We start from the raw sequence: 14132 nt of genomic DNA on the forward strand, positions 1-14132 counted from the left end.
GAGTTCTTCGGCCGAGAGGTTGGCTGACATATATATGCGTGAGATCATTGCTTGCCATGGGATTCCGGTCTCTATTGTCTCATACCGAGATGTCAGATTCACCTCCCATTTCTGGAAAAAGTTCCACGAGGAACTGGGCACACGCTTGCACTTTAGCACATCGTTTCATTCGCAAACAGATGGTCAGAGTGAGCGGACCATCCAGACCCTCGAGGACATATTGAGGGTGTGTTCCATTGATTTCGGTGGAAGTTGGGATTCCCACCTACCTCTTGCAGAGGTCGCGTACAGCAATAGCTACCATTCTAGTATTGGCGCCCTGCCGTTTGAGTTACTTTATGGGCGCGGATGTCGCAACCCGATTTGTTGGGGTGAGGATGGATACCGAGTGATAGGGCGGACGGAGGTAGTCCTGCAAACTACCGAGAAGATTCAACATAACGCAGCGACTGCAGGCCTCTCAAAGTCGGGAGAAGAGTTACGCCGATAGGCGCCGATCTGAGTTAGAGTTTCAGGTGGATGATATGGTACTCCTGAAGGTATCGCGTTGGAAGGGTGTGATTCGCTTCAGGAAGCAGGGGAAATTGGGTCCCCGGTACATTAGGTCGTTCAGGGTCATCACCATGGTTGGCAAGGTAGCATACATGTTAGAGCTTCTGGAGGAGCTTAGTTAGATCCACAACACTCTCCATGTTTCAAAGTTGCGTAAGTGCATTGTGGATCAGGAGGCAGTGGTGCCATTGGATGATATTCAGGTTGATGAGTGCCTGAATTACGTGGAGAGGCATGTGGACATACTTGAGAGGAAGATGAAACTTTTGTGGAATAAGGAGATACCTTTGGTAAAGGTACAGTGAGAGCATCGGAAGGGATCTGATTGGACGTGGGAGCTGGAGGCAGAAATACGGGAGCATTACCCAGCATTGCTCATCGTACCGGACATCGAGGGCGAAGTCTAGTTCAATTGGGAGAGAGTTCTAACTCCCCGATTCTCAGGTATTGATTTAAATAAGATTTATTTTGTTTCCAAGGTCTACTCGATGATTTGGTTGCCCTATTCATCGAGTAGCAGCAGGTTGGTTCACGAATTTAGTGGCCTACTCACCGAGTCCAAGAAGGGACTTGAAGAGTAGGAGTTGGCATATGAAACCCTAATCCCGGGTTTTGCACCCTATTTAAAGAAACACAAGCCTCCTTTGGCCTCTCTACAGTCCATTGAGAGTCCATAAAGGCCCTAACTCGAGTGTGTGTGTGTGTGTGTTCTTTCGAGATTTAAGCTTGGAGGGAAGTTTTTGGTGAAGAAATCACTTGGGAAGCAAGCTAGTTGAAGCAAGAATTGTAGGTTTCAAGTTTTGCATCAGAAAGGGCTCTATTTAAGGTATTAGATCGTTTTTACCTTGGCTCATTTTCTCATAAACTCTTTTGTGCATGAGTTTAGGAAGGGGTTTCTTGTGTTTAAGCCAAGATCTGAAGTTGTAACTTCAGATCTGGACTCCCCCTGGCTTCTAGATTCATAAAGTCATCAGCTTTGCCTAGTATGAGCTTTCTCTCAAGGATGTGACTTCATCGCAAGCTTAGTTGTGCCATTTTATGGTCTTAAAGCCTTGCATGCATGTAAAGTTTGCAACTTTATGTGATAAGCATGCCTAAGGAAGTTGGATCTGCAATTTGGGGCCTTGGCATAGCTTAAAAATTGTCTGCATGGTTAAAGAACTGAAGGGACTCGGTGAGTCGCATAGTCGACTAGGTGAGTCATATGAAGATAGGCATTGAACTCGACGAGTTAGATGAACAACTCGGCGAGTCGGTTAATGTTTCCCCAAATTAATGAATGTGTGTGAACCTGTCGAGTTACAAGAAGGAAAACCCGATGAGTGGCCTTAGGGTCTCGATCGCGAACCATAGGAACTCGACAAGTCACTCCGGGGACTCGTCGAGTGGACGAGTATCTCGAGGAACTCGGCGAGTAGCCGAGGGTACTCGACGAGTAAGGGTCAACATGGACTGTTGACTTTGACTTTGACTAGGGGTTGACTATTTGACTTATGGGGTACCTTGGAAGATTGAGAACTTACGAGTATGGTTCTATTATGATAATAGGTGGTGGAGTTGCGGTCGTGATCTGAGAGTTGGAGTTTAGTTACCGAGCCAACATTTACAAGGTGAGTTATCCTCACTATACTAAGGGGTCTAAAGCACCAAGACCGGCTCACTGGGTTTGATATCCTAGCAGTTATTGATATGCTGAGTTGAGTTAGTGATGTATGCCAGTTGATATGCTAGTAGGGTAGATCTGTAGGACTACATGTGACACTGTATGATTATCTGTATGTGCATTAGTTATGATACATGTTATGTGAGATGGGTTAAGGTGAGACTACTTCGTGCGATTATCCAACAAACCCGGGAGCATTTCAGTTACGGGCTAAGGGAGACTCGTATTGTGGGCTCGATGGCAAGTCAGGTGTGAGCTGTGGGCCGGAAGCAATCCAGACTCACACTGTGGGCCCAGGGGGTAATCCAGTCTATAAATTTGTGGACCCATTTTATGTTGTTTCAATTTGTTATGTTATGATGTTGTTGACATGATTATGTGGACTGTATGTGTATGAGTATTTTGGGGGAACTCACTAAGATTTCGAGCTTACAGTTTTAGTTTATTGTTTCAGGTGCTTCAGGAGATTGGGGCAAGGCTAAGGCGTGATCATACAACTCCTCACTTTTTATGAATTTGTTTCTGGGATACTCTGATATAATACATTATGAAAACAAGTTGTTATGTTTAATGGATTTGAAACATTTTAAAAGTTTAAATTGGCTTGAATTATAATGAGTGTTACAATAAGGAGAAGATAGCTTCAATGATGTTTTTTTTTATCTTTTTCCTACTTCTCTTTTTTTGTCTGCATCATCTTCAATTCCCAAGATATTATTGTTACATTTTGTTTCTTCTGAATCAAAACTTTCTCCTTCATCAAGTTTTTCATCTTTTTTTTCTTTCTTCATGTGTTCATCTTCACTGTTTTCATCTCCTTCCTGAAACTCATGTGTTAGACCAAGACCAAGTCCAAGTGAAAAACTAGGCATTTATGATTTTCTAGTATTTTTTTTCTTTTTTTTTTTATCATCTATTATTGTGTTTTTTATTTTTTTGTTCTCTAAAACTTTTTACATTTTCAACATGATCATAATCATCAAAATTTAAAATACATTGAATAGAATCAGCAATCTCATGCACTATTGGATCACTGTACAAATTTCTTGGTGTTACCATGATTGGTTGATTCTTTATTTCATGTTCATTCAAATTCTCGTCGCTTTTTTCTTTATCTTCATTCCTATCACTTTTTTCATCATCTTTATTTTGAGTTTTATAAATGAATTCTTGTTCAAAGACTTTCTTCATATCTTTCAACTCATCGCTTTCTGTGAATTTTGTTGTTGAAAACTCAATTAACTTTCCAAACTTCATTTTATCATTCACTAGGTTTTTGTAATTTTTTTCGCTTTGAATACCAATTCCTGCGAAATGAGATAAAAATATCAATAAAAATGATTTTTTTTTAACTTTTTTCTATAATAAATTACAGTTTCATAATATGAATGTATTGATGAGGTATCACATTTTTAATGAATTTTAATAAATTACATATTTACTTGGTGAATTTATTATAGATAAAGTAATAAAATACACTTTTATATTCACAATGTGAATCATTTTATGAATTTCATCTTAACTACAATTTTATAACATATATATGTAGTATAACTTCATTTTTTTTTTAATTATATAGATTATTAACTTACATCGAGTTTCATATCTTCATTTTCATCGGTGTCGGATTCTTGATCATTCTCTATAACATCATCATTCCATTCCAAAGTTCCAAAGTCACCACTTTTTAACTCAACTTTTTCCCTTTTCACCATCATTTCATAATCCCAAAAAATGTAGTACATGTATTTGTCATTTCTCATAAACTCCAAATAAGCTAGTTGTTTATGTAAACAAAATTATGATTAATTATTTTTCTTATAATAATATAAATAAAAGTTTTAATTATAAGAATTTTCCTTACCAATAATACAAGAAGTGGCCCACAATAGTAGTTTCCTTATCGGTTTCATCCCACATCATCTTTGACATTTTCAAGCAAGTGGTTATAAAACCACACCAGTCAATTTCTCTCATAGGTGTTTTGCCTAACAAATGTGGCAATACTGTTGTCTTACAAGTTCCAGGCTTATTCTGTTCACAGATGGTATTAACAAACAGTAATAAAAAGTTTGTTCTAAAAATAATCTCTGAATCTGATGATTCTTTAATTTTCTCTTCAACATCTGGTGGTCTCATAGCCTTGAAATTGTATTGTTGCTTTCAATCCATTAGTTTTTTTCCTTCACATTGATCAGTGTTATATATATCATTTCCACCTAGAGGAATTCCAAACAAATCATGAATAAGTTTTGGTGTTATGTCTATCTTTACATTAGGTAGATGGATTTTCATATCCGATGGATTGAATGAATTCACAATAAAACATGCCAATTTCCCAAAATTCCATTGGTTGCAATTCTCAGCAAAGATCTCAATCTCATTTCTCTAACAACTTTTTTCTGTTCTTTGTTTAAAGATTTAACAATATCATAAAACTTCTTTGAGCTAATTCTTGTTCTCAAAGATACTCTCTCATTTGGATTTATTGGCACTTTTGCCTTTTTTTTCTTTGACTACTTCTAGAGTCTTTGTTTTTCTTTTTCTTTTTCCTGTTAGTCAATAATTTTCATAAGCTTCTCATAATATAACATATATACTATAAAATAACTAACAATACAAGAAATTCACATGTGAATTTGTTTTGCAAAATATAATATAATACATAAAATAAACATGTGAATTTGTTTATAACTTTGTAAATTAAACATGTGAATAGTAATAAACAAACCTGTTACTTTTTCATCAGATTCTTTCTTTACAAGGCTATCATCAACTTTAATAGGAGTCACAGATTTTTTGTATTCAATCATTTTAAGTCTTGGACTCTGTTTGATTTATGTTCATGTTTTAACAAAATTAATAAGAATTAATTTTATAATATCAAATTCAATTATAATTTTATAAATACTAACATTGAGTTGTTTTCTTTTCAGGTGTCTTGAAAACAGATTTGTCTTGCTTCATCGACTTTTTCGTTTTTATTTTTTGTAATCTTGGACTCTGTCTGATTTCTGTTCATTAAAAAAAATTAAAGATAACTGAATTTATATATTAAATTAAATTATAATTTTATAAATACTAACTTTGTGTTGTTTTCTTTTCAAGTGTCTTCAAAACAGATTCATCTTGCTTCTTCAATTTTTTTGTTTGCTTTTTTTTTGAATCTCATCACCTTCTAAACTTTTTTCTTTTTCAACATTTCATCAATAGTCTTTTCATCTTGATTTTTTCTTAATTTATTAACTATTTCCACCATGATTCTCCTTGCTGTGTTTTTGGTATATTTTTTTGAACCTTCAATTACACAATGTGAAATTTTTAGTATCAATGTCAAAAATATAAGTAGTATTATGAAATACATATCAAACAATATAAAACTGAACATGTGATGATCAAATTGCAAAAACTTTTTAGAAATTCACATTGCGAATCTGTTAGGCTATGAGCTATATCCAAGATTCACATTGTGAATTTATGCATTTAACAGCAAAAGAGTTTGAGATTCACCAAGTGATGTACACATACACATGGTGAATTTTTAAAATTATTTTGTGTATAGTGAATACAAACAAAAGTGTTGATCAACTTACCAAAAAAAAATTAAGAGATTCACATTGTGAATGTGAGACATACATCCAAGATTCACATTGTGAATTTATGTATTTAACAGAAAAAGAGTTTGAGGTTCACCAAGTGATGTACACATACACATGGTGAATTTTTACAACTACTTTGTGCATAGTGAATATAAACAAAAGTGTTGATCAACTTGCAAAAAAAAATAACAGATTTACATTGTGAATCTGTGTGAATGTGAGACATACATCCAAGATTCACATTGTGAATTTATGCATTTAACATCAAAAAAGTTTGAGGTTCACCAAGTGATGTACACATACACATGGTGAATTTTTAAAATTATTTTGTGCATAGTGAATACAAACAAAAGTGTTGATCAACTTGAAAAAAAAAAAAAAAAAAAAAAAAAAAAAAAGATGAATGTGAAACATACATCCAAGATTCACGTTGTGAATTACTTTTTTTAATAAGTGTGTAGTATATGATTAGATAATTAATTATTTTAATCTGAATGCAAATGTTCTAACCTTTTTTTTTATCTTGAATATCTTCAATTTTTTCACTTGTAGTTGAAGGTAGAATATCTTTTAGATTTCTTGTCAATTTCATTCTTTTCTTATTATCCCTTTTTTCATTGATCTTTCCTTCATTTCGTGTTTTGATTAACAAATTAATTCAAACATCAATTTCATGGTATGAAAGTTATGGTTTATTCATATATTTCACAATGTGAATCAAGATTACAAATGAATTTAACTTAATATTTATTCACATTGTGAATTCAGTTTGAATCAAAACATTACCAATGCAACTCTTTATAAATTTACAATGAGAAGCACAATAAAAGATACAATATCAATTAAACATAGATGCACAATGTGAATTTCACAAGATGAAAAAATCAAATGTAAATGATAAATCACCCTGTAAGTTCACAATTTGAATAAATGATATGTTAAATTGATATATAATCATGATTCACTTTGTGAATTGTCAAATAATGTAAATCACAAAACACACGATGAATTCAAAATGTGACATTAGTTTTTCATAACATCTCAATATCCCAAGCTCAGTCTCTCGAGCAGCGTCTTGAGTCTTGGTGGACTGATACTATTTGCTCCCAGTATTCTTTTTTACGCAATTCTGTTGCTTTATTTATCCTACGGGAAGTTTGGAAAGACCGCAATTCCATTATTCATGACAATGTAAAGCTCAATATAGTGAAAACGAGACAGCTAATTTTGAAGTGGCTGCTTGACACTGTGGTTCTTTTCCAGAATAAACTCAGAAACCACTTAGATTCACAAGTTTTTTAGGAAATTACGGTTTGTAATTTAGATATTCATGATTTCTGAATCGATTTGAAGAAATTTATATCATTAGGTTTTTGGTAATTATACAAATTCTCAAAAGTTCATGAAATTAGGGTTTTGATTTACTTAATAAACTCAGATTCGAGTTAGATTCATAAAGTTTTAAGAAATTTCAGTTTGTAATATAGATATTCATGATTTCTGTATCGATTTCAAGAAATTTAAATCATTAGGTTTTCATTATGTATACACATTATTAAAAGTTCATCATCCGAGAGTTTCAAATCAGTTTAAAACGATTTTGTTAGTAAAATAGTTTATTCACAGATTCATCGAATACATAATGTAACAGATAGTTTAGATTTGTCGTTTTGAAATTTATCAATCGAAAAAATATAATGTTGAAAATGCATTAAATGAGATAATCGGAAATGAATAGCAGTCAAATATACCTTCTAGATTCATTTTGACGAACTTTTCAGGATGATTCACTGTGGATATTAACTGAATCGTCGTCGGAGATTCGTTTGAAATCGATTTTCGTTGGTGAAGTAAAAGATCTCTTTCAATTAGAGAGTAAAATGATTTCACTGATATGTGAAACTGATGAAGTATCGTCATTAATTAATATTGAGAGTTAATAAGTTTTAGGTTAACAAAAATGCCCCCTCAAGTTACGTGTTTGGCTATAATAAGTTGCACACTATTGTTTTTTTTATACTGTTACATCTCAAATCCAATGGTTGTTAATTTTTTGATCCAACCATCTTAATAGGTTCATTGGTTCCTGATCACAAAACTTCTTTTTAAATTTTTTTATGAAAAATGCATGTTTTAAAATAAATTCATTGATTCTTTTTTTGAAAAATAAATTTTTAATTTTTTTTTCAAATTTGATTTTTTTTAGCGAATTTATTAAAAAATCTGCGATTTTTTTATAAAAAAATAAAATAAAAAAAGTTTTGTAATCTCTAAGTATTTTTTTTTATGTATTTTTCTGATTTTTAGGGTTTTTTTGTTTTCCAAAATAATCATAAATAGAATCAATATTTCTATAAATAGAATCAATATAATATTTTTGTAAAACGTTCAAGTCTTTAAGCTTAAAGTATAACCAACTATTAATATAATAATATTATAATATATATCTTACAAATGATAATAATAGGGATACAAGTATTAAAAACACATTTAAATTAGTATTTCCTTATTTTTAGGTATTGAATTAGTATTTTCATCAATTTTGACCAAACTTGTACTCCTAAAATATCTCTTCTCTGGTATCTGGTGCATTCAAAATCTGAAACATTTCTTTTCGACAAATCGTTTGAAATTTAAAAGTTCATTCAAATTGGAGTCCCCTAATTTTTTGCATAAAATATAGTTAACTGGAGACTAATTCAAATATTCATCTCCGTTTCCTACATGAAATCCACCACCACAATATTTTTTGGTTTTGGCATTGCACTTTTTATTTTTGTGAAACCGATCGATAATTGTGCAATTGTTCTTAGAAATATAACATGTCTCCCAATGGAACGAATTGCTTGAAAAAAACTATTCGTCGGCGCCGCTTTGCGCGGGCAAACAGCTAGTTTGTGTGTGTGTGTGTATATATATATATTGTTAGTTCAAAATGAACTACTTTGCAAATGACTCAAAACTTGGTTACAAATATAAATGCACATTTCTGATGATCAATTATGTAATTATCCATGCATTTAACCAAATCTTTATGTCCAAAATTACTTAAATATATACAACTTTATTAACTTGGATTATTCATTTATATACATATATCCTTTTTTACAATTCTGAAAATGTTTTAAAACCAAACTAAGTTTTTATAATCCAACACAGCCAATCCATGATTAGAAAGTAATCAACGGGTTTTAGTTTAAAGAGGAAAACTAAACTTTTGGTGATTTATAATTAACATATTATATTATTATATTCATAAAATAGTTATGCAAAAAAGACATTGTCACATTCATGAAGTTGAGAGTACCAACTACCAAAAAGACAGCAACTCGTTACTTGATATATATATCCTTCTTTGTCTTACCTTCTAAGCCAAATAACCAGGAAATCCTTTCCTTGAATCCAAAGGATCAAAAAGATTCGGTGAAACAGTAAGTGTTATTACCAAATAAAGAAGAAAAGATTAGATTTTTCACATTAAATGAGAAGAAGTAAACAAAGAGGTTTCGATGGTATTATATGAATTACCATTTTAACCTCGTTGAGTGTTAAACATGAAAATAAATGTACATGAAAAGAAACCACTAACAGTAGCTAAAAAGAAGTGCAAATCCAGCCCAATTAGAAGCGGCATCTGCACAAAGAATCGTAGTAATTTGTGTTTTTTCATCTACTACCAACTTTTGTTAATTTTTGTCATATGCTCTACTTACTCTGCTCCCCCCATATAAAACCTAAAACTGACTACTGCTGCTGATGTATTTTGGTTAGCCAATTAATGAATCTGTTTTGTTTCTAAACCTATCGAAGGTCCTCTTACTTTGATTCGCTTCGGACAACTCTCCAACACCCTTTTCTCATCTCTCCGCTTACCCACACTCACACTACTTTCTTCATCTCCCGTTTTCTTGTACTTGATGGAGATCACATTCAATCTTTCAGGCTCTGCCTTCTTCAACCGCTTTAACCCCTGGAAATAAAATTTAAAAGCATGAGCAAAAATAACAACCAATAGTTTTTTTTTTATCAAACACAAAATGAATGTACCTCTACCTGATGTTCTGATTTTGAAGATGCAAAATTCATTGGTCTCTGTTTGGGCTTTAGAGATGACCGGCGTTTGAATCTATATATCTCCGAGTCAGAGTCGCTGCTGTCACTGTAATGACACGCGCTTTTCGTATTATTATCCGCGTGTAAATTTTCTCTTGGGGGTTGAGGAACAAAATCAATCTTGCAATATGGAATGTATGATTCGTCTTCAGTTATTTGATACAATTTAGATAGCAAAAGTTTGTCACTTGCGTATTTGAATTGAAGTTCAGCTTCATTTACAATATGTTTATCCTCTTCCAACATTCTCGAAACTTTCTCCATTTCCAATACTTCGTCCCTTACAGAGAGTGTAAAGGTCGTTCCACAAGCCAACTCAAGCGGCTTAAACTCTGAACCAAATGTAACCAAATAAGTTAACATAAAAACTATATTGAATTATTTATAATTAAAAAAAGAAAAGATTTGAATTTTAATTACCATGGCGAAGGCAGACGGGGTGTAAATAGCAGCTACAGTTGATATACGCAACGTAACAGTCACGTTTACAAACACTGCAAAGGATGGTTCCATGAGAATGTTGTGAAATTCCCATACAGTCCCTGGATTTGGATAGACACCAACGCGCGCGATGTTGGAAGCTTATTAGATTCACAAATGAGGCCTTGACACTAAGTTGAGATGCTAAATCTTCATGGCTCATAGCTGATGATGATGATGATGATGATGATGAAATAAGCATGGCTTCTTTGCATAAAAGTTCTTCATGAGGAAGGAGAGGTGTACGATTAAGAAGCGCATAACGACGGCTAGCTATCGACCCTAACTGGAACCAATCGCCAATTGCAAAATTCACAGCCTCACCACAATTAAAACCTAAATAGATATTACGATTAAATATTAATTAAGTAATAAAAAAGGTCATGGGATTTTTGTGAATGGAAAGAAGGAAGAGTGATATTTTACCATGACTAAATCCTGCGTGATATGCTCGGGGGAAGGTGATGACGTATTCACCGGGCTTTTGAACAGCTTTGTAAACTGGAACACCATGTTGTGACAAAATATTAGGAGGAAACAAGGTTGTTTTTCCTAAAAGAACATCAAAAGCACCATCTTCTCCTTCATTTGATAAAATGTCATGAGTGTACACCTTTTCACGAACGATTTTCTCAAAGTCTACTGCTGCGTGACCAGGTACACCGTACCATGTTTTTGCAGCTCCGCAATGATGGTAATTAATGCTGTAAAAGAACAAAACAAAATTAATAACCATAAACTTCAATGTATTAATTATAACCAAAAAAAAAAAACAAAGTAGTTACCTGTATAAGTAATGATCTTCTACATGCCAAGCAAACATACTGAATAGCATCCCTATGTACAGCATTGGTTCGGTAACCCCCTGTACATCATAAAATTTTTGCTTAGAACAAAAAAAAAAAAGGTAAGTGATTAAAATAATAATCAAATTTAGAGTATCTAAATACCGGAATTGTTGTTTCTAGAAGACGCAAGATGGATCTGGACAATCGAGCGACTTTCTGAAATTGGAAAAGAGAGTGATGATGAAAATGGAACGTGTAGAGATATTAAAAAATGAAAAAATAATGAATAGAATAGAATAGAATACCTTCAAATTCCATTTGCTGTTTCCGAGTTGATCAGAGGGAGAAGATGAAAAGGCACTTCCATCAACATCACATGCATACTCAACACTTTCGGTTTTCCCAGAAGCTATTTCTTGCCAAAATTCTTTTTCTAAATATGTAGTTGGAAGACATCCAGCACTGTAATATCTACGTGTAAAAACCTTGTTTGCCATTTTCTCAAAATCACGGAATGTATAGTTTCTGATGAATAAAAAAGATACTCAAAACATGATATAATAATAAAACAAAAAAAGTAAAATCCAAATATATACAAAGAAACACACCTTCCACTCAAGAAAAATGTGACTTTATCATCAGTATTCCACTCAGCAAGACGAAGAGGCTGCACCCTTGTAGTAAACCTAAAACCAGCTTTCTCTTTCATTAAAACCATGCCAGCTGGAACAGAGGCACTCAAAGGGGAAACAATCTTGCATATACCTGAGAAATGTTGTTGTGATAAGATTTCATGGAAATGGATTTACACACCTTTTCATGTTAATAAACTTACAATGACAAGTTAATTACCATATTTTGAAGCTTCAGGGGCAATTTTTTGGAGAAAAGCCAAAGGGTCTTCAAACTCTTCCTTACTTGGGAAATATACTGGACATTCTGGCATGTTATCAGTCCAATCAAGATCAGTTGTGGCAAATTTGTCAATCTTTTGCTTTGACATGGTGTCTCTCTCATTCAGACCACTACCAGATTTTGCATATACATCTGGATTTCTGAATGATCTCACACCACAGGATGCAGGATCTCTTAATGCATCTCCACTGCTTCTAGACATTAGATTAGTCACATATGCAGTGTCATTATGTAATGTGCCTGTTTGCATTCGTTGAAGCCTCTTCTGCTTCAAAAATTCCAACTTGGCTTCTCTGGAGAAACAAACCCTCCCTTCCCCCTGAAAAAAGATTACAATGTTAATTCACAGGTCACCTATAATCTATGACTATCAAGCAATTAGATTGAATTGAATATCTCCTTCAGTATAATAACTTGTCAGTGAAGGCTGAAAACAGTGAAACTAATTACATATATGGAAAAACAATAATAAATTGTTCTGCAAACTCAACCAGACTTTAAAACCCACCAAAAGATATAGTTATTGAGATGCGTGCATCCAATGTCTAATGTATCCACGTTCTAGAGGCACTTTATTACGACTTCAATATAGAATCGGCCTATATGTACTATGTTCTTCCATATGATTCCCCTATAAATGACCATAGATGTTCATTAAAAGAAGAAAAAAGGAAAGTCTACATCGCTCTTTCAATTTGTTTCCATAAAACTCGAGTGTTTAGTAAAAGATATTGAAGAATCTCTTTATATAGTTCAACAAGAACAAAGAAATTCAACCAATTAAATGTCAAGCAACCACATCAAAGAGTCCCAACAAATTCTTAACGGAAATCATGCAAGACGAGAAGAAAGTGAACAGTATCACCCATGAGAGGAACGATCAAGGAAATAAAGAGAGAAATTTATAGAACCTTGATATAACAACAGATATTATAACCATCCATGAATATTACAGTTTTTAAAATTAAACTTCCAAATTACAGAGGTAAAAGACCAAGTCCTAATTGAAATAACTTTTTTTCAATTCCGTTAACTTCAAGAACAGATAGCTATAAACAAATATTTTGAGGAAATCTGGATACCAAAGTATAAAAAATATTCACAAAAAATTAAGATAATGCTAGAGATTTAGGAGACTCGATGTTCTCCCAAAAATAAAAACAAAAAAGAAATACACATTTTTTTAAAATATATATTCAGAAAAAAAAAAAAATAAATAATGGCGTGATTTACCATCTCATTCCAAAGTTTATCGCCGAAACCCTCCGTCTTCTCTTTACTTCACCAAACCATACAATCGAGATAGAAGAAGAAGGAAAGAAACATAACAAACGCAGCAACAACAAATCTCAACCCTAGATCACGATCTCAGTCGTTTTCTCCGGTACATTCCCTCAAAACAGCTACCGGACGAAGAGATCGGAAGAATTAACCGGTTAAACTTCTTAACCGCAGAGAACCGCACAATGATAGCAGAGAATAGTTCGTCTCCGTTTCTGTAAGCCCACTAATTGAAGACGACTCCTCCGGAAAGAACTCCGGAAGTCAATACGGACAATAAAGCGGCTCACCGGTCACAACTGACAACCGAGCGGTTTCCGGCCGTCTTAGAGAGAGAAAGATTATGAGAGAGATGAACAGTCGATGAAATCCAGAAGGAGAGTTATGGCTTTAGAAAACCGAAAAAGAAGGGAGGAAATATAATTTATATTTGGTTAGTTCAGAATTTATTTTTGCATTTTTAATTAAAAAATAAAAGAAAGAAGAAAAGGCAAAATGGGTGTGAACCATGAAGGAAAGTGGTGGTTAGGTTTGTTCAACCAAATGCACCCTTTGCCGCCTCAAAACGTGTCGTTTTACTGCTCAATTAAACTTTCCCAAACTACCCTTCACATAAAGGGTTTTTTTCTTTTTTTTAATCATAGTCTATTTAATTACAAGTAAATAAAATGGAGTCAAATATAACAATAATACTGTATTTTTGTTGGATAAATCCAAAAATAAAACGATGGAGTAATATAC

At 33.3% G+C, this 14132-nt stretch overlaps 1 protein-coding gene across 3 annotated transcripts; it reads right to left on the reverse strand.

Annotated features, from left to right (window-relative positions):
* Positions 1-9263: 9263 nt before the first annotated feature.
* LOC145034621 (lysine-specific demethylase JMJ13-like) lies at positions 9264-13806 on the reverse strand. Of its 3 annotated transcripts, XM_078983080.1 has the most exons (11): positions 13344-13806; positions 12619-12741; positions 12048-12429; positions 11804-11960; positions 11501-11720; positions 11358-11411; positions 11193-11272; positions 10834-11111; positions 10348-10743; positions 9862-10259; positions 9264-9784 (listed from the first exon to the last, which is right to left on the reverse strand). In XM_078983080.1, exons 3-11 carry the CDS (start codon positions 12358-12360, stop codon positions 9590-9592), a joined length of 2091 nt encoding a protein of 696 aa, XP_078839206.1. In that variant the 5' UTR covers positions 12361-12429; positions 12619-12741; positions 13344-13806; the 3' UTR covers positions 9264-9589. The 3 variants fall into 3 exon arrangements, with proteins under 3 accessions (XP_078839206.1, XP_078839204.1, XP_078839205.1); XM_078983078.1 differs by lacking the exon at positions 12619-12741; XM_078983079.1 differs by lacking the exon at positions 12619-12741 and having other exon boundaries at positions 9868-10259; positions 13344-13805.
* Positions 13807-14132: the final 326 nt, after the last annotated feature.

This window comes from Lactuca saligna, chromosome 3, assembly GCF_052625555.1.
Source record: "Lactuca saligna cultivar CGN05327 chromosome 3, ASM5262555v1, whole genome shotgun sequence".
NCBI lineage: Eukaryota > Viridiplantae > Streptophyta > Magnoliopsida > Asterales > Asteraceae > Lactuca > Lactuca saligna.

Coding starts and splice junctions, on each gene's coding strand:
- LOC145034621 (XM_078983078.1), bottom strand. Junction 11,721..11,803: donor ACATTTTTCTTGAGTGGAAG/GTGTGTTTCTTT, acceptor TTTATTCATCAG/AAACTATACATTCCGTGATT. Junction 11,112..11,192: donor GAAGATCATTACTTATACAG/GTAACTACTTTG, acceptor GTTCTTTTACAG/CATTAATTACCATCATTGCG.